The 21,770-nt window shown below is 39.6% G+C and overlaps 1 protein-coding gene across 11 annotated transcripts in view; it reads right to left on the bottom strand.

The window, feature by feature from the left end:
* Nucleotides 1-10,075: 10,075 nt before the first annotated feature.
* The window catches only part of LOC144962295 (ubiquitin-like-conjugating enzyme ATG10), a 33,373-nt gene continuing 21,678 nt past the window's right edge, over nt 10,076-21,770 (bottom strand). For 8 of the 11 annotated variants that reach the window (XM_078895227.1, XM_078895212.1, XM_078895224.1 and 5 more), the window contains 2 exons: nt 11,261-11,355; nt 10,076-10,220 (listed from right to left, as the gene is read on the bottom strand). In XM_078895227.1, coding sequence (XP_078751353.1) covers nt 10,180-10,220; nt 11,261-11,355 — 136 coding nt within the window. In that variant the 3' untranslated portion in view covers nt 10,076-10,179. Of the gene's footprint in view, nt 10,221-11,207; nt 11,356-21,770 lie in introns of all 11 variants that reach the window. The other 3 variants (XM_078895217.1, XM_078895243.1, XM_078895221.1) reach the window with 1 other exon arrangement.

Below are 21,770 nucleotides of genomic sequence, written 5' to 3'. Positions count from 1 at the left end.
GACAACCTGCTTTGTTGAAAGATCTATGACACGTCTCTATTAGTGTCTTCGTTAAGTCAGCAGTCCCGAGTATCACTGCATGAATAGTAGCTTTCTTCCCACTGAAAGTGTCCTGAAATAGTTCCTCTCATTTTAACTTAAATATTTATTTTGCAGAACATTAATTAATAGTAACCACATTATGTGTAGTGTATTATGGATACAACTACTAAGATAACTCCCCATTTAAATTTACTGAGCACTCCTGCACACAACTAGGCAGTAAAAACAAAAAATAAATATTCTGCAGAATAACAGAATGATAGGAATTTGAATCTCAGAAGTGATTTACATGTTTTTGTCGTCCTTAAGTATGAATGTTGGTAGTCATTAATAGTTTTATGATCGTTCTATCGTTATATCCTTTGATTTTGATTTTATTTTCAATGTTGATTTCTTTGTCAATTAATCTGCTCCCTGTTAGTTCAGTGGTATCCATTTAATAGGACTGATAGCAGGAGGCAATAAAAAACGTCAACAGAGGTAGACATCCCATAACAGCACGCTATGGAAGGGGGTGGAGGGGGGGGGGGGGGGGGGAAGAGGTGACAGTCATTACTGTGCTTGTGTTCTGTTTATACTTATATAATTCAGAATAGTTTGGGGAAAAATTTGAAATTGATTCAAATTTTATATTTGAAATACAATGAAACATTTTCATTTTGTTTCTCCTTCTCCCTCTATTCCTCCTTCCAATTGTGAACTGATTTTGAATTTTAAACTTGTTTTATGTTATTTTAGACGCATTGACCGGTCTTAGATTACTGTTTTGAGGAGTGTCCTCTTAGGCATGGAGGCTTATGAGAATTAAAATAAAAAAACAAACAAACAAACAAACGAAACGAACAAAAACTTCATTGAGAACATGTCCTTTTAGATGGAGACTCTGTTCAATAACATACTTAAATAATTGATTCATGATTTTTTTTCTTCCTCTTACCAATTTGTTAATTTATTTATTGTTGTCTTATTGCAATCTTATTTCATTGACGTATTGTGCTGGCTAAGTGCCTAAAATAGACTTTGAATTGAAATGAACATCATGATATTCTATTCAAAGGCTAGATACCAGTTAATTCATATGATGTATTGAGTTAAAAATAATTTTACCCATTATGTACATCAACTTGGTATAATGTAGGGTTGAATGTGATTAATTAAAGGGTGAAAATGAAGAGGTTTTGGAACCAATCCAATTAATGTAGTTTCATTGTTTGCATTTTTATTTCTGAACCTTTCCATTTTCATATTTTCATTAGTAGATTTTGCAATCCTGGGCTTCAGGCAGCCTCTTACTGCTCTCTACTTGGTGAATTGATTTGAAAAAAAAAAGTCTAAATGGCTAGAATTGCAAAATATATGTATAACACTCATTCCTGCTATAAAAGCACACTGATATAATATACATTTATATCGGATTTCATTATACGGTCAAAAATATTTATTTACATCATCTTGTTCATCCTACATGTAATACTGCCAGATTGAGGAAGTGGGTCCTCAATGAACTTTTCGTTTATACATATGATATGATCTCAGATGTGCCATTGTAATGTAGAAACAATTTGTAGCTGGGTGGGGATCCTGACCTCCCATAGCGGGCAGGGAGGTACATACTGTGTCTTCTATCCCCATATATCTGTTTTCCAACATGCTTTCTGTCTTTGGCTTGGAATGAGATTACTTGGTTTTGTCCTGGCCCTGTTCAGAGTCCTGGCTGGGAGGGAAACAGTCAAATGCATAGTTATTGTTTGGGAGGTGATATTTTTTTCATTGTAAATCATCTCTCTGTTTTGTATTATTATATTTGTTATTTTTAATGTATACTGTAAGCATTTGAGTGTATTCCTCTTTGTTGGATTTTGTGCTTGTGCCCGGATGAGACTTATAGGTGATCTCAAACTAAGTACATTGGTGTTATGCTCTTGGAATCTACATCTGATTCCTATATCTTCCTAGTTCCCCTTTGTCTTACTTTTTCTTGGGTGCTTTAATTGTAATTCCATAACTTTCTACTATCCCATTTTCTTCCTTTTTACTGGTGCTGATATAACCTAAATGTGTTGCAAGCGCCGTAAAACCCTTAAAAACAAAAACAAAACAAACAATTTGTAGCTTAATTTTGAGACCTTGTGTGAATCATTCTAAAATTTTGCTGTCAAGCAAAATGAAAAGGAATCAAAACCTAGCTAAATGGGATGACAGAATAAGCAATTTAGACTCTTGACTTAAGGTCTTTTGAATATCATAATAATTTTCACTGGGTTTGAAATCATTTTAAAGTATTGTAAACGCCAAAAGAAAAAAAGAGATAAAAATCTACAAGCAATGAAACAGCAGCATAACAGCTTATCTAGTCGGTTCTAGGATGCTTATAGTATGAGACTTGGTGGGGTTCCTTCCTTCTCATAGTGGGCAGGGAGGTACTTACTGTGTCTTCTACCCACCTATATATCTGTTTTCCAACATGCTTTCTATCTTTGTCTTGGAATGAGATTACTTGGTTTTGTCCAGGCCCTGGCCGGAAACCCTGGCTGGGAGGGAAACAGTCAAATGTTTAGTTAGAGTTTTGGGAGATGATATTTTTTTCATTGTAAATCATCTCTCTGTTATGCACTGCATTGTGTTTCTTTATATTATGTATGATTTGTAAAACATTTGAGTGTATTCTTCTTAGCGGCGACCGGTGCTTGTGTCTGGATGAGATTTTTAGTGATCTCAAACTAAGTACTTTGATAGTGTGCTTTTGGAATCTACACCTGTTTTCTTATTTGAACCAATTCCCCTTTGTCTTCCCTTTTCTTGGATGCTTTATTGTAATTCTAGAACTTTTTACTATCCCATTTTCTTCCTATTTACTGGCGCTGATACTGATATGACCTTAATGTGTTGCAGCACCGTAAAACCCTTAAAAACAAACAAAAACATTATAGTATGAGAGAGACATATTAAATGTTGTTGTCACAGCATATCTTCTGCTTACATGGTATCGTTCTTTCAAGAATTGATAATACTCTGTGCTGGAAACTAGGCTTATGTATTACAAATAGTAGAGGAAGACTCTCGCTCCAAAAGGATGCCCTCCACATCATCCCCACCCTTGTGGTGGTAAAGTTCTCCTTTAGGCATGGAAACTTTGAACTAGTCCATTATTTCTTCCTTTTTCTTGGGCAGTAGTAGCCACATATCAACTCTTGATCCGCAAATCCCATCAATCCTTTTTTTTTCTCACTCTGATATGGCACTTTAAAAATAACGAAAAGACAAACATTTTATATATATTATAGTCAAAGGTGCAAATGGGAAAGTGCTTAATTGGAGCATTTGCTTGGAGCGATCTATTTGTGACAAAATTTTAAAAATATAATTTTAACCCGTACATGTTTGAAAAGTGAAATTATATCAGACCTTCATCAGAACTCAAATTAATTAAGCTTAGATTTTTTAAAATGTCTATATTAGATAAGAATGCTATTATCCCATGCCACTTATATACGACGTAGGTTCACAAATTAACATGCTTTATAGTCACTTACAGTGCATTCCCTTTTATCTTATTTCCAAAACTATAATTGGAGCACCTTTGGGATCAACAAGTTTTAACAACAAGAAATGATAGAACTGGTTGTATGCATTAGGAAAGGAATGCACTGGTTGAAATTGTGCAATGTGATATAAGCTATGGGGGTTGTGAAACATGGACGCTTGACAAAGAATGTACTAGGAAGTTAGAGGCATTTGAGATGTGGATGTATAGAAGGATGTTGAGGTTATCATGGACAGACAATTATACGAATGAGGAAGTGTTGGCGAATGTAAGAAAAGGAAGGATATTGATAGATATCATCAGAAAGAGGCAGTTATGGTTTCTGGGACATGTATGGAGGAGAGACGGAATAGAAAAGTTGGTAATGTCTGGGATGATCGAAGGAAAGAGCCAGAGGAAGATCAAGAATGACATATTTAAATAACATAATAATGGCCATAAGTGATTTTAAAAGCAGTAAATACTTCATGCGCACGGCAGAGGATCGTGATATGTGGAGACAGTTGACCGGCAACGTGCTCAAGAGTAGTGCGGGGCGGTCCTTGGCAAGCTTAAGGACCACGGTCCTACGGTCCTTGGGAAATGAAGACCGCAAGGACGGTCCTCTAGGACGGTCCTTTTCGACATTGAACATTCCTGAGAGACTGTTGGAAATTCGAACCGGTTTGACCTTTGAGAGCGTGGGATCGTTCATTCTTGAACCGTTAAAGACCGCTACACGATGAAAACCGTGGCCTACAGGAGTAAAACACACGGAGTAGTCACACTCATTTCAAATTGTAACCTAATTAGAGAAGAGGGGTGATGCCTTCTTTATTTGCTCACCGTACTTCCTTGTTAGTTCGATAATTTAATAAATTTGAAATTTATCCCCATTAACGGAGATAATGGCATCGCCCAAGGCGTTGATCGAGTTGTTTGTGGCGTTGATACACACACGCAACTCCTACCCCCCCCCTCCCCCCCCCCCCCCACACACACACACATTAGAGGGCAGCGAGCATTGAAGAGTAAGAGAGAGACGTGAAGTTATAATAAGAGGGGGTGGATGAGGTGATAAGAGGGGTCGACGGTGACTTTTCGCCAGATCTAACAAACTCAGCTACCCATTCATTGCTGAGTAGACAGGGATTCAGAAAAAAATCGACTGCACCCGGGATCGATCTCTGGCCCTTTGCGTATAAAGAGAGTGCTCTATCAACTGAGCTATCGGGGTCCCCAAATATTCTATTGGACTTTTTTAAAATTCAGACGTTATAACTGGGTTTTTTGGAAGGAAGAAACTAATAAAACTCATATTATTTGATTAGTAAAAACACCAAACGAAATTTTAATATTATTGTATTATTTTAAATGACAACACTGCGATAGAAAGGAGTGGTGACAAGAGATGGACAAAAGAAAACAAAAAATCGGATTTGCTACTTGCTAGGTTCGACACACACACACACACACACACACCACACACACACAAACCACATCTTTTGTAGTCGCATACATTTCAAACAATAACCCATTAGAGAAGAGGGGTCATGCCTTCACCATAGATCATTGTCATTGCGATCATTATGTGTAGTAAATTTTGAAATTTACCCCGTATAATGGAATCGTCCAAGGCGTGCGCCTCCTGTTCCCCCCCATCTCACACACGAAAGGGCGGTTTGGGAAGTGGAGGTTGGTGGTCGTCTGCCTGTATGGTCGTCTGTGTCGTTTAGTGTATGGCAAAGGGGGGTGGGTGCGATTAATTAAGTGGGATGGGTGGTGATTGGTGGAAGATAGGCAACCGAAGCAACGAATCGCTGGGGAAGTAGTAGGCTATGGCGCGAGACCGTAGGACCGTGGTCCTTGCAAGGACCGCCCCGCACTAGTTGAAAGGTGATAAAAAGTGAGGACCGCCGCCGATCTTCCCCTCTGGGACCGGTCTTCGGTTCACAGCTAAAAGACCGTCGGACCGCGGTCCGGACCGGTCTTCAGCGCGGCACTACTCAAGAGTACAAGCCACGATGAATGAGGATGAAGTGAAATCATTATTTTGTGTAAATGTGTGGTCTTTGTATATGGTCACTCAATTTCTTCATATGTATCTGTTATCATGACAAGTTGTGAAGGTGAACATTATGAAAAACGAGAAGCAGAATTGTAGACCTGCAATCAAATTGAAGCTGTGTGTCACTTTGGTTATAGCTACTACGACAGATATAAATGTAGTCTTGGTGTTCCAATTATAAGGAGATCTGTGGTATCAGTTAATCGGAATGCTGCTTAATTAGAATTATTCTGCTAAATGGTGCTGTTCCAATTAAGCAGCTTTAGTGGGCAGGAGGTCACGCTGTGTCTTCTATCCCCGTGTATCTGTTTTCCGAGTTGCTTTCTGTCTTTGTCTTGGAATTGGATTACTTAGTTTTGTCCTAGCCATGGCCATAGTCCTTGACTGGAAGGGAAACAGTCAAATGTATAGTTATAGCTTTGGGATATGATATATTTTTCTTTATGATTATGAATCATCTCTCTGTTATGTATTGTGAGTTATGTATTCTGTTTTGGATGTATTCTGTAAATATTTGAGTGTATTCCTCTTTGTAGGATCATGTGCTGGTGTCTGGATGAGACTTTAAGGTGATCTCAAACTAAGTAAATTGATGATATGCCCTTGGTATCTACGTATTTTCCCTATTTGAGCCAATTCCCCTTTGTCTTACTTTTTCTTGGGTGCTTTGATTGTAAATCTACAATATTTTGACTATTCCAGTTTCTTCTTCTTACTGGTGCTGATCTGACCTAAATGTGTCGCAACTGCCGTAAAACCCTTAAAAACAAACAATACGCGGCTTTGACTTCATACATATAATTGGAACGATTATGCATAATAGTTTTATAAAGTGTGAAATCAAAATGTAAGTGTGATCTCTTTATGACCAAGCCAGTTTCAATGGTGTATTTATAAACAATTTTCTTCTGTAACTATTCTTCCGATTGTCGTGGATTTTACTTGCTGAGCGTGTTGCGACTCTGTAGATATTGTGCCTAAATGACATTTCTCCACTTATCTTTGCCATTATGAATGTGTATGAAGATTCGTGTATCTATCACTCTTGGACTTGTGATGTTGTGAATTATTATCACTGGAGAATTTGCCTTTGATTAAATTTGTCAATACACTTTCTGATTAATTTTGTTTGTTTGTTAATTTACTTCCAGGAAAGCCGACTGGGTGCGGATCTTGACCTCCCATAGTGGGCAGGGCGGTACATGCTGTGTCTTCTATCCCCCCATACCCGTTTTCCAATTGTTTCCTGTCGTTGTCTTGGAATGAGATTACATACTTAGTTTTGTCCTGACCCTCGCTGGAGTTCCTTGGCTGGGAGGGAATCAGTCGAATGTATAGTTATAGTTTTGGGAGATGAAATTTTTTTCCTTGTAAATCATCTCTCTGTTATGCATTGTATTCTGTTTAGTTTACATATTATATTATATGATTTGTAAACATTTGAGTGTATTCCTCTTAATTGGGACCTGTGCTTGTGTCTGGATGAGACTTTTAGGTGATCTCAAACTAAGTACTTTGACGGTGTGCTCTTGGAATCTACATCTGTTCCCTATTTGAACTAATTCCCCTTTATCTCACCTTTTCTTTTGTGCTTTAATTGTAATTCTAGAACGTTTTGCTATCCCATTTTCTTCCTTTTTACTGGCGCTGATATGACCTTAATGTGTTGCAAGCGCCGTAAAACCCTTAAAAACAAACACACAAGGAAAGCCGGTGTTACTGTTCCAATGGTTTAATAATTTTACCAAATAATGTTTTTAAACTTAGCTTTTATACAGAGAAATATCCAAAGGGGTCCCATGTCAACAGCATGTCGGATGAGACAACAAGCATCTGAGTCTGAGGCGCTATTTAAAGACGGAGGCAATGTGGTTACCTGAACTCATTTTGCACCTGAGTGTGGTAAGAGAATGTGAGCTTTTCCCAAGGACTCAACTTTGCACAATTCAGAGTGGGACTCAAACCGGGGACTTAGCAATCTGAAGGCAGCAGCTGTTTCCGATGGTTTCACACCACAATTTTATGAGGAGTTATCCTGTCCTTGAATTCTTTACTGCACTGCTTTACAGTGTTGCACACCTGTGTACAGCTGCTTCACAATACAACAATCAACCAGATGCTTTGCGTTCTCTGGGAGAGGGTCAAACCACAAGACCACAAAGGTGCACACTGGCTTGATAACCTTCATTTCATCTTATGTGTTGAAAACTTTTGTTGCCTCTATATATGTCTAATGCTTCTTGTCCCCTTCTGTGCAATGGTGGATGAGGCCCAGGTATTTTTTTTTTTTTTTTTTTTTTTGGTGGAAGGCTGTGTTGATGGTCAAAATCATTCCACTCTCTCCTTTATTTCCCTCTTTACTTTTGTCTCTTCATTGTTGCTTTGTGGCAATGGTTCTGAATGAGAATATTTCATTTAGATTTCCCAAGAATATGAGTGTTTTTGTTCTCTATAAAATAGGTTGTTATACTACTAGTAAACTCTCAGGTTCTTCAATGACTTGTATTCGCAAAAGGCCCCACAGACCCATCACTGCAAATGTTTAGTTGTAATTACAATACGGTCCAATCAAAACAGGGAACAGTCACAGATTACTTTGACGAGCTAGTGCATTCAAAACTGTTTTGAAAGTTTTCAAGCTTTCAACGTCCGCTATGTCAGGTAGCCGGACATTCCAGTCATTTATTGTTCATGGGAAAAAGCAGCGTTTGTATGTTTCTGTTCTTGTAAATGATTGTATGTATTGTGATGCATTTTATCTACGTGTAGCATATCTGTCTGATATGCTTTTTTACGTAGTTTGGGGTGATGATGGATGCGTTTGGGTCGTTGACGGTTTTGTGTAATGTCACTACAATACGGGATACCTTGCGCTGGTTTTTCAATGGTTTCCAATCAAGTGACTGGAGGGAGGACGTGACACAACCCGGGTCTCTGGATTTTCATCCGGTTGTAATCTTGCAGCTGCTCTTTGTACTTTTTCAATCTTGTCCATGCCCTTTTTTTGTCTAGGGGTCTCACACATCACCAGCATATTCTAGTATTGGCCTGATAAGCGACGTTTATGACGCCTTAGCTTTAATGTTTCGTGGGCGTTGGTTTAGGTTCCTTTTGAGAAACCCCATCATCCAATTTGCCTTTGCTGTGATATGTTCTATTGGGTTTGCCACTTTAGTTTCTTAATGAGATTGAGTCCAATGTATTTTATGGCGTGCTAAGGATGATCATGCATATGTGTAATTGCGAGTATAAGGCTCTTTCTTGTTTGATATTGACATGAATTTTGATGGATGGAACTTCATGTGCCTTGTAGGTATCTGACCACATATGGAAGGAATCAAGATCTTTCTTCTGGGTGGGGTTCCTGACCTCCAATTGTGGTAGGGAGGTACTTACTGTGTCTTCTATCCCCCTATATATATTTTCCAATTAGCTTTCTGTTTTTGTCTTAGAATGAGATTGCCTTTGTCCTGGCCCTGACCGGATACCCTTGCTGAGAGGGAAACAGTCAAATGTATTGTTAGTTTTGGGAGATGATATTTTTCTCCTTGTAAATCATCTCTCTGTTATGTAATGTATTATGTTTTGTTTACATATTATATATGATTTGTAAACATTTGAGTGTATTTCTCTTAGTGGGGACCTGTGCTTGTGACCGGATGAGATTTAAAGATGATCTCAAACTAAGTACTTTGATAGTGTGCTCTTGGAATCTATATCTGTTCCTTATTTGATCCAATTCCTCTTTTTCTTACTTTTCCTTGGGTGCTTTAATTGTAATTCCATAACTTATTACTATCCCATTTTCTTCCTTTTTACTGGTGCTGATATGACCTTAATGTGTTGCAAGCGCCGTAAAACCCTTAAAAACAAACAAACAAGATCTTTCTTGACTTCATATGCATCTTCGCTACTATCCATAGTCCTGTAAAGAAGGCTATCATCTGCAAATGGTTTAAGCCATGTTTGTGGAGATAATTTGTTGCAAGGTCTTTTATGAATATCAATAAGCATAAAGGCCCAAGTACTGTTCCTTGTGGTATTCCTGATAAGACGTTACATTTTTTGCTTGAGATTCCGTCAATGACGACTTGTTGCATTTGATTGCAAAGCCAGTCCTTGAATCAAAGTAAAATATTTTTGCGGTTGTTCCATATTCTCTGACTGATTTGTTTCAGTACCCCCAACACTCCGACTTCCGCTTTGCTCGAATGTTTTTTTTGTGTGGCACAGTGTCAAAAGCTTTGAAGAAGTCTAGTACCACAAAGTATCTCTCAGATCATTGAGAAAGACCAGACAAATTATATTTTACATGTTTATTGAAAGAACACATTAAACATTTTATACCAATCATTTGACTTAGAAGAAGATACATCACGCGGTAAGTTGTTGTCAAGATCTTGTTATATAGTAACAGCAAGGATTTCTGGTCAACGTCATAGTTGTTTTTTTTTTTTTTTTTTTTTTTTTTTTTTTCTTTTTCATTTTTTAACTTTGAACTCCTCCTTTCGTGGCTTTGAATCTTAGAAGGAATTCCAGGTTGATTTCAAGTAATGACCTGCATTTGATTTTCGTGGAAGCTGGGAACTTTTGAATAAAGAGAAAGAAAAAAAAGTAATGATTAGTTAATTTTCTTCACACAAAACAACGTTTAAAAAATCAAGCAAGCAAAATAACACCACCCCCCCCCCCCCCCCACCCTCAAAAAAAAAAAAAAAGAGAACAAAAACAAAAATAAAACATGCAAAAACAAACAAGAACAACAAAAAGAAAGTTAATAAAAAAAACTACCCACCTCCCCCGAGCCACCTAATTAAAATGACGTCATTAAATAAAACAGGATAATGTTTATGTATCTAAGATATGTTCAACCGAGGGTATAATAATAATGTCTAATGATAATAGTAGTAAGAGTAGTAGTAATGATAATAATAATAATAATAATAATAATAATAATAATAAAAATAATACTAATAATAATAATGTATAATGATGATGATGATAATAATAATAATCATCATCATCATCATCATCATCAACACCATCATCATCATTATATTATTATTATTATTATTATTATTATTATTATTATTATTATTATTATTATTATTATTATTATTATTATTATTATTATTGTGTTGTTATTATTAACATCGTCATCGTCATTATTATTATTATTATTATCATTATTATTATTATTATTATTATTATTATTATTATTATTATTATTATTATTATTATTTTTATTATTTTTATTATTTTTTTTTTCATTATCATTATCTTATTATTATCTTTTTACTCAGAAGTGTTAGAACTCCGCCTAATCTTTCGAAAAATAAATCTAATTAAATTTATCGTAATCATTTGCTATAAGAATGTTCTTATTGGTATTGGTGAAAGCATATTGATAAATTTATACTTGAAACCAATACATTTAGATAGATAAGTCCATCAAGGGAATTTACATAAAGTTATTATCATTAAACTTTTCACAGCTAAACCATGCAAACAAAGCACAGGAAAGACCCCCCTGATGGTAAACTTGTTATAATGTACGTGAAGGACTTGGTTTACCTTCACAAAGCATTCTTCGTGACTTCATGCTGTCATCATTTCTGGTTATCTACCTTCTTTCTGTGAGTTAGTGGATGTTGCATACTGGTCCGATAGCTTGAGTCCAACCATAGGTCCGATTGTGCTTAACCATGTCACCAGGTAATTTCTACAGGAAGCAGAGAATATTGAAATGATTTGTCTTCCACAACGGAGTGAGATTCATTTTTTTTTTCAAATCATAACTTCTCCTTTTTTAAAAAGATCTGATTAAAGTTAAAGAGCAGTCCATTTTCATCATAAGAGCACTAAAGGCATTGCTGAATAAGTGCAATGAAAGCATTATTGAATGAAGGCCGAATTACATCGCAGTTGATGATAACACTGGTTCTGTAATGAGTTCAGGGCCCAATTTTATATAAGCAGACTAGATTCAGTTATCTACTAGTCTAGTAAATGGCTTGCTAGTCATAAGCCTATGCAAAGTAAGTGACTAAAAAAATCGAATTTTATGAACGTTTTCTAGTCTCTGACTAGCAAGGCTCGGGCGTTGTAAGGACGGTGTCTAATTCGGCTATTTTGCTGGTGACATCACTGTCTCTAGTACACGATGGCAGGTAAGATACCAGCCTTCAATATTTTCAACGCAAAAGATTTCCAAAGAGGAAATTGGCAACATATCCGGTGTAGATAATATTTCGTTCCGTTTCATATTTGAACTTACTTTTGCCACGATGAATCAAATCACATGATATTGACTGTCAACTGCTCTACAATGATGTCCATGGTCGATTGCTAATTCTATATTTAGGGTATTTAAAGTTTCATTGAAACCGACGTGAACAAAAATGCAGGTCTGACATCCGAATCCAATTATTGGCCTAGTTTGACATTGTTGTAATGGACAATATTTTGCCTCACTTTGAGATTTGCACGTCGATTGAAACTCAAATCGAACTAAACAAGCAAACAAACACAATTTTAAAAACAAAAACAGAAAGTGTGTTCTGATGAATCACATTAGCCTATTTCAGTCAGTTAGGTACATTGTCAGCAGAATAACTTTTGTTTTCGCAATATGTACTTTCTAATCGTATTTTTTGGTTGTTCTTTGTTGCGAACCCTTCGACTTCGAGTCCACGTTCACTCGCAACTCGCGAGCCCGATAAACGGGTTTTTAAAAAAGTCTTTACTTACAAAATGTTTGTATTCGACAATCTGCACATATCTTACATTTTTTAAAATCCAGTGTCCATAGCAACAGGACACTTTTTTCCTCTGCCATTCGTAACCGACGTATTTTCCTTCCGAATCGAAGCTCTCTAAATCTTAAATAGCTGCTATCTTGTCGACACTGTGATGCATCTAGTCTCAGACTAAAACATAGGTCTGAGATTGAAATCGAACAACAAGCATACCGCACACATTCATATTGCAATATTTTATTTCTATACATTCAACAGTTTTTAAAAAAATGTGACTCGTCGTCGCAAAATGGTATCACACTCCAGCACGGTTTCCTCCAAGTGCTCGGGACATGTAAAAAAGTTCGAGTAAACCATGCCTTGCCATAATGACGATTGAGAAGGTGGCGATGGGAGGGAGCAGTGTGGCTTAGCAGTATGGACTTTGCTACGCAACACGAAATATACCTAGTTCGAACATTCACCGCGTTATGTGGCCTTCAGCAAACCACCTCTCCCAAGCTCAAACGCTGCAGTTAACACATGGGTTATTTCAGTCTTTCCTTGGAATTGACCCTGAGACAAATTTCCGCTCGAAGATGATTAAAGGGCATTTCGATATCTATATACTTTATTGATATGTTGAGAGAGGAACGTACATGGCATGTTTACAAGGAGTGGCTGTTCTTATTGTTGTAGTTGTTTTGTTGTGTGTGTGTGTGTTGGGGGAGGGTTGCTGTCTCGCAACAGTCATTTACCGCCATACCCAACCAAATCAAATCATGGCGCTTGGCATTGAAATTAGAACGGAAGGCGAGGTGATAAAAATAACCAGAGAGCTGTCGGTTCCATGTGAAACAGTGGTGGAGTGTGAGTGGCTGTGTGTGTCTGCGCATATATCATATTGTATACACACACCTGCAATGTAGAGAGATACACAGGACACATGCCTACATGTCACAGTTAATCATCAGTGAAATCAGCGGACGCAATAAAAACCAATTTAATTAAAATAAAAACGTTTGTTCGGTGAAATTAGTTCGAGGAAACCGTGTTCGGGGTAAAAAAAATGAGGTCGAGGAATTAATGGAATGACAACAAAGAATAATAAAGAAAAAAATGTGGGACATTCGAATGAGTTCGAGGAAACCGTGCTGGAGTGTATGTCGGAATGAACAAGATGCTAAAAAATCGATCTAAAACTAAATCGATTAAAAAAAAAAAGGAAATCTTGTTGTTTTTTTTTTTAGCTGTAACAAAGTGTATTGTAATCATTCACCTCAATATGAATCCTCAACCCGTCTGATAATATTGAAAATAAATTCAAATGTAGCACACTAATCACCCCAATCAGAATACCGTTTTGAGGCGATGGGCCGCATATACTTATAATAAAATAAAGACAGAAATTAATATAAGCCTTATATGGTTGTGCAACTATCAGACCAACCGTTTTCGCAGATCATATTTGCGTCAGATTGTCTCCATCGTGCTTGGAAAAGGCTCTTTACTCACATTCTCTCACCATACTCAGGTTAAAATGAGGACCTGGCCTTTTGAAAGCGTTGTCTTGTCGAAAGAAAATGTAATATCAACTTACAGGCGTCATGTCTCGAGTTACGAGTTGTCATGATATGATGTGTAGTAAATATTACGAGTACTGGTATCGACTAACGCCCAGCCTTAGTATGTGAATCGCCCAACTTCTTACGGTGTGTCTTTTTTACGAAACCCGCCGAAACCCGCCGAAACCCTGCGAAACTCGCCGAAACCCGACGAATCCCGACAAAGTTATGGGAAGTAGGTGGCACTGGGGAGTAAACCCAGAACTCAGGGAAGTGTACACCATTGGGGAGTGAACCTGGGACTGGGTTTTGGCGGGTTTCGTAAAAAAGAACCAGTGCTTTTTTACGAAACCCGCCGAAACCCGGCGAAACCCGACAATATCCAGCAAAGTTATGGGAAGTAGACAACTGTGGGGAGTGAACCCGAGACTCAGGGAAGTGTACACCAGTCGGGAGTGAACCTGAGACTAAGGTTATCGGCCGGTTTCGGCGGGTTTCGTAAAAAAGAATTAGTGCTTTATTACGAAACCCGACAATATCCGGCAAAGTTATGGGAGTTTGGCAACAGTGGGAGGTGATCCTGGGAGTCAGGGAATTGCACACCAGTGGGGAGTTAACCTGGGACTGTGTAAAAAGGATATCAGTGGGAAATAAACCTGGGACTAAAGGGAGATGGATACCATTGAAAGTTGAAGCGGATATGGGAGTTGAGTAACAGAGGAGAATGAACCTGAAACTATAGAAGGTGGGCGCCAGTGGGGAGTGAACCTGGGACTCAGGGAATTTCACACCAGTGGGGAGTTAACCTGGGAATGTGTAAAAAAGGATTTCAGTGGGAAATAAACCTGGGACTAAAGGGAGATGGATACCATTGAAAGTTGAAGCCGGATATGGGAGTTGAGTACCAGAGGAGAATGAACCTGACACTATAGGAGATGGGCGCCAGTGTGGAGTGAACCTGTGACTCAGGGAAGTGCACACCAATTGGGAGTTAACCTTGGACTGTGGGAGATGGATAACTGTGGGTATCCGAGCCGAACTATAGGAGTTGGGTACCAGAGGAGAATGAACCTGACACTATAGAAGGTGGGCGCCAGTGGGGAGTGAACCTGGGATTCAGGGAATTGCACACCAGTGGGGATTTAAAATGGGAATATGTAAAAAGGATATCAGTGGGAAATAAACCTGGGACTAAAGGGAGATGGATACCATTGGGAGTTGAAGCCGGATTTGGGAGTTGGGTACCAGAGGAGAGAGAAACCTGACCATTGGGAGTTGAAGCCGGATTTGGGAGTTGGGTACCAGAGGAGAGAGAAACCTGACACTATAGGAGGTGGGCGCCAGTGGGGAGTGAACCTGGGACTATGTAAACAGGATATCAGTGGGAAATAAACCTGGGACTAAAGGGAGATGGACACCATTGAAAGTTGAAGCTGGATATGAAAGTTTGGTACCAGAGGAGAATGAACCTGACACTATAGAAGGTGGGCGCCAGTGGGGAGTGAACCTGGGACTATGTAAACAGGATATCAGTGGGAAATAAACCTGGGACTAAAGGGAGATGGATACCATTGAAAGTTGAAGCCGGATATGAGAGCTTGGTACCCGAGGAGAATGAACCTGATATATAGGGGGTTGGCGCCAGTGGGGAGTGAACCTGGGACTATGTAAAAAGGAGATCAGTAGGAAATAAATTTAGGACTAAAGGGAGATGGATACCATTGGGAGTTGAAGCCGGATTTGGGAGTTGGGTACCAGAGGAGAGAGAAACCTGACACTATAGGAGGTTGGCGCCAGTGGGGAGTGAACCTGGGAATATGTAAAAAGGATATCAGTGGGAAATAAACCTGGGACTAAAGGGAGATGGATACCATTGAAAGTTGAAGCCGGATATGAGAGCTTGGTACCAGAGGAGAATGAACCTGACACTATAGGGGGTGGGCGCCAGTGGGGAGTGAACCTGGGACTATGTAAAAAGGAGATCAGTAGGAAATAAATTTAGGACTAAAGGGAGATGGATACCATTGGGAGTTGAAGCCGGATTTGGGAGTTGGGTACCAGAGGAGAGAGAAACCTGACACTATAGGAGGTTGGCGCCAGTGGGGAGTGAACCTGGGACTATGTAAAAAGGATATCAGTGGGAAATAAACCTGGGACTAAAGGGAGATGGATACCATTGAAAGTTGAAGCCGGATATGAGAGCTTGGTACCAGAGGAGAATGAACCTGACACTATAGGGGGTGGGCGCCAGTGGGGAGTGAACCTGGGACTATGTAAAAAGGATATCAGTAGGAAATAAATCTGGGACTAAAGGGAAAAGGATACCATTGGGAATTGAAGCCGGATTTGGGAGTTGGGTACCAGAGGAGAGAGAAACCTGACACTATAGGAGGTGGGCGCCAGTGGGGAGTGAACCTGGGACTCAGGGAAGTGCACACCAATTTGGAGTTAACCTGGGACTGTGGGAGATGGATAACTGTGGGTATCCGAGCCGAACTATAGGAGTTGGGTACCAGAGGAGAATGAACCTGACACTATAAAAGGTGGGCGCCAGTGGGGAGTGAACCTGGGAGTCAGGGAATTGCACACCAGTGGGGAGTTAACCTGTGAATATCTAAAAAAGGATATCAGTGGGAAATAAATCCGGCTTCAACTCCCAATGGTATCAATCTCCCTTTAGTCCCAGGTTTATTTCCCACTGATATCCTGTTTACATAGTCCCAGGTTCACTCCCCACTGGCGCCCACCTCCTATTGTGTCAGGTTCATTCTCCTCTGGTACCAAGCTCTCATATCCGACTTCAACTTTCAATTTTATCCATCTCCCTTTAGTCCCAGGTTTATTTCCCACTGATATCCTGTTTACATAGTCCCAGGTTCACTCCCCACTGGCGCCCACCTCCTATAGTGTCAGGTTCTCTCTCCTCTGGTACCCAACTCCCAAATCCGGCTTCAACTCCCAATGGTATCCACCTCCCTTTCGTCCCAGGTTTATTTCCCACTGATATCCTGTTTACATAGTCCCAGGTTCACTCCCCATTGGCGCCCACCCCTATAGTGTCAGGTTCATTCTCCTCTGGTACCAAGCTCTCATATCCGACTTCAACTTTCAATTTTATCCATCTCCCTTTAGTCCCAGGTTTATTTCCCACTGATATCCTGTTTACATAGTCCCAGGTTCACTCCCCACTGGCGCCCACCTCCTATAGTGTCAGGTTCATTCTCCTCTGGTACCAAACTCTCATATCCGGCTTCAACTTTCAATGGTATTCATCTCCCTTTAGTCCCAGGTTTATTTCCCACTGATATCCTTTTTACATAGTCCCAGGTTCACTCCCCACTGGCGCCAACCTCCTATAGTGTCAGGTTTATCTCTCCTCTGGTACCCAACTCCCAAATCCGGCTTCAACTCCCAATGGTATCCACCTCCCTTTAGTCCCAGGTTTATTTCCCACTGATATCCTTTTTACACAGTCCCAGGTTAACTCCCCACTGGTGTGAAATTCCCTGAGTCCCAGGTTCACTCCCCACTGGCGCCCACCTTCTATAGTGTCAGGTTCATTCTCCTCTGGTACTCAACTCCCATATCCGGCTTCAACTTTCAATGGTATCCATCTCCCTTTAGTCCCAGGTTTATTTCTCACTGATATCCTTTTTACACAGTCCCAGGTTAACTCCCCACTGGTGTGCAATTCCCTGACTCCCAGGATCACCCCCCACTGTTGCCAAACTCCCATAACTTTGCCGGATATTGTCGGGTTTCGGCGGGTTTCGGCGGTTCGGGTTTCGTAATAAAGCACTAATTCTTTTTTACGAAACCCGCCGAAACCGGCCGATAACCTTAGTCTCAGGTTCACTCCCGACTGGTGTACACTTCCCTGAGTCTCGGGTTCACTCCCCACAGTTGTCTACTTCCCATAACTTTGCTGGATATTGTCGGGTTTCGCCGGGTTTCGGCGGGTTTCGTAAAAAAGCACTGGTTCTTTTTTACGAAACCCGCCAAAACCCAGTCCCAGGTTCACTCCCCAATGGTGTACACTTCCCTGAGTTCTAGGTTCACTCCCCACAGCCACCTACTTCCCATAACTTTGTCGGGATTCGTCGGGTTTCGGCGGGTTTCGGCGGGTTTCGGCGGGTTTCGTAAAAAAGACACACCCCAACTTCTTATTGTTTTAGTTGTAGACATGGTCAAATAATAAATCTCAATAAAATGAAATCAAGTGTGTTATCGTTAATCATCTAAGTCAGGTTAAATTCAATAAGGATCACGAGAAAGAATTACATGGTGTCAGAAGTAAAAAAAAAAAACAATCCAGATAAGTATTTATAGAATATTTGCCGTTTATTCGTCTAAATTATTGCCAAAACAATGGATGCCCACAGACCCCCATGTATGGATTTCGAAAACGGCAACATCGCCGAAAACTGGAAAAGGTGGTTTCAGCATATGAAGCTACCTTTATCTGGTCCCCTAGCTGAAAAGAAAGAGGAGCAGCAATGCAGTTATTTTCTGCTATACGTGGGTCAAGCAGGTAGAGACATCTACAACACTTGGTGTGAGGAGGAAGACAGTATCGCTTCACTTTTCTCTCGTTTTACCAAGTACTGCCAACCAAAGAGAAATATAACAATGGCACGATACAAGTTCAACAGTAGGACACAAAGAGAAACCGAATCAATTGATCAATTCGTAACGGAATTGCGGCTTCTGGCTGGAGACTGTGAATACAGTGACTTAAAGGACTCCTTGATAAGGGACAGAATCATATGTGGCACGTTGGACGAGAAGGTGAGAGAAAGACTGTTGCAAGAAGACAACATACCTCTGGACAAAGCACTGGATATAGCTCGTTCCATTGAAGCTTCCAGGACACAACTGTCAAACCTTGCAGCAAACCAGGCCGTCGGTATCAAGAAAGTAAGAAAACTGCCTCACAAACAGAACTTGAAACCTATCTTTAGCAAAACCAATCAAATCCGACGCCACACCACTCACCAACCATCAAATCAGTGCCAAAACTGAGGATCATCACCGCACCCATTTTCAAAGTGCCCAGCTAGAGACAAAATTTGCAACTATTGCAAAAAACCAAATCACTACAGCAAAATGTGCCGCAAACTACATTACAACAAATCCAAGCAGTCAAGAGCCATCCACGAACTCAATGATGACTTAGATAACATACTTTCGAATCATTACACATCAATTCAATAAATTCAATAAGACAGGTAGAGATGAAGTTTTCGCAACACTGCAAATTGCACTATCCAAATTCAAGACACATAAGACAACCCTGAAAGTCAAAGTAGACACTGGAGCTCAAGGAAACGCTCTACCCCTACGACTTTATCAGAAAATGTTCCCAGATAAATTAAACAGTGATGGAACTCCAATGACGTTGATGCCTTCAAGCAGAACTTTGACAGGATATGGAGGACATTAAATAAGACAATTTGAAACATGTTCAATCCCATGTTATCACAACAATGTGCAACATAACGCAAAATTTTATGTAACAGAGGATGCAGGTTCAGCCATCATGGGACTCCCTTCAGCTGAGGCACTCAAGTTGGTGACACTTAATTGCCAAATTAAAGAAAGCCCCAATATTAAGAACAAAACCCAACTTATTGAGACATATCCAGATGTCTTCAATGGAATTGGGAAATTTGAAGGAAAATATCATATCCACATAAATAAAGATGTCCCTCCAGTAATTCATGCACCTCGGAAAATTCCAGTAAGTCTAAAAGACAAGATCAAGAATGAATTGGATGAAATGGTAAACCTAAACATCATCACTAAAATTAAGGAAGGGGAACCAACAGCTTGGGTTAACAGCTTGGTTTACAGAGAGAAACCAAATGGAAGACTGAGGCTCTGTTTAGACCCCAAAGACCTCAACAAAGCGATAAAAAGAGAGCACCATGTCACTCCGACCCTTGAAGAAATTCTACCTAAATTAAGTGGAGCTAAATTTTTCTCCATTGCAGATGCCAAATGTGGATACTGGAATGTGGAACTTGATGAAGAATCCAGTTATCTGACGACATTCAACTCTCCTTTCGGCCGATACAGATTCACAAGAATGCCCTTTGGACTTAGCATGATCCAAGACATATTCCAAGCAAAGATCGACCAAACCTTTGAAGGATGCCCTGGAACAATAGGCATAGCCGATGACATTGTAATATTCGGAAAGGATGAGGTTGAACATGACAACAATCTCAAGATGATGATAGATAGAAAGGTCTCAAACTGAACCCAGACAAATGTAAAATAAAAGAGAAAGAAATAAAATTTTACGGAATCATTTGCTCTGAAAATGGAGTAAACCTGATCCTGCCAAGGTGTCCGCCCTTCAAAACATGAAATCCCCACATAACATTCAAGAACTGCAATCATTTTTGGTCCTCACAACATATATGGGTAACTTCATCCAGAATGCCAGTTCGCTCACTTCCCCACGAAGGGAACTATTAAAGAAAGAAAATGCGTTCGAATGGACTGCTAGTCATACTGCTGCTTTTGAAGCCATAAAATCTTCTATCTCAGAGCATGTAACATTGGCATACTTTGACAGCAAAAAAACCCATCATTCTTCAAGTAGATGCATCAACGAAGGGATTGGGCGCAACAATACTCCAAAACGGACAGCCCGTGGCATTTGCCAGTAAAGCGCTAACGGACCAAGAAACAAGATACGCGAACATAGAAAGGGAGTTACTTGCAGTGGTCTACGGGTGCGAACGATTCAACACATATTTGTATGGACAAGTGTTCACTGTGGAAAGTGACCATAAACCCCTCGAATCAATCCATATCAAACACTTAAAAGCTGCACCACCAAGACTCCAACGAATGCTGTTAAGGATACAGCCATATAACTTAACCATAAAGTACAAACCAGGAAAACAAATGCAAATTGCTGACTGCTTATCAAGACTAACTCCTGAAAACAAAGATGAAATACCCGGATTAAATGTTAAGATCCACAGCGTTAAGTCTCAATTCAGCACAGATATTCTACAAAACACCAAGAGCGAAACCGCAAAGGACATGGAATTAAATGCATTAAAGGAACTTGTGTTTACAGGTTGGCCCGAAAAATTACAAGATGTTCCAATCGTATGTAAACCATAATGGAATTTCAGAGATGAGATAGGGCTAGAAGAAAGCATAATTATGAAGAGTAGGCGCATCATCATTCCAAAATCAATGCAGAGACAAATTCTCAAAATTCTTCATGAACCCCATCTCGGAGGAGAAAAAACTAAATTAAGAGCTAGAACGGCTGTTTACTGGACAAATATCAATAAAGACATTGATGAGAAAACAAAAAATTGCCACACCTGTCAAGCACACCAACCAAGTTAGGCAAAGGAGCCACAAATACAGACAGACATTCCACCACGTCCATGGCACACAGTTGGAACCGATCTATTCTACTTGTGGGGAAAAGAATACTTGATTGTTGCAGATTATTTTTCCAAATTCCCATTTATCCGAAAAATCTCCAAGAACCAAAGCACAAGCCACAAAGTTGTCACCTTGACAAAACAGATATTTAGTGAACAAGGAATACCCCAAATCGTTAGATCGGATAATGGACCACACTTAAGTGGGAATGCCTATAAAGAATTTGCTTCACACTTCAACTTTCGACATGATACAAGTTCACCACATTACCCACGGAGTAATGGCTTTATCGAAAGTCAAGTTAAACTGGTCAAGAGAACGCTACTTAAGGCAGCTGAAACTTCTACTGACACCTACAAAGCCATGCTAGCATTGAGATCAACACCCATCGACAACAATATCCCATCGCCATGTCA

Source organism: Berghia stephanieae, chromosome 1 (assembly GCF_034508935.2).
Source record: "Berghia stephanieae isolate SIO BIC M18660-M18661 chromosome 1, UCSD_Bste_1.3, whole genome shotgun sequence".
In the NCBI taxonomy this organism is placed as follows: domain Eukaryota; kingdom Metazoa; phylum Mollusca; class Gastropoda; order Nudibranchia; family Aeolidiidae; genus Berghia; species Berghia stephanieae.
Note: the sequence above shows the minus strand (reverse complement) of the source record. Positions and strands in the feature narration are given on the sequence as shown.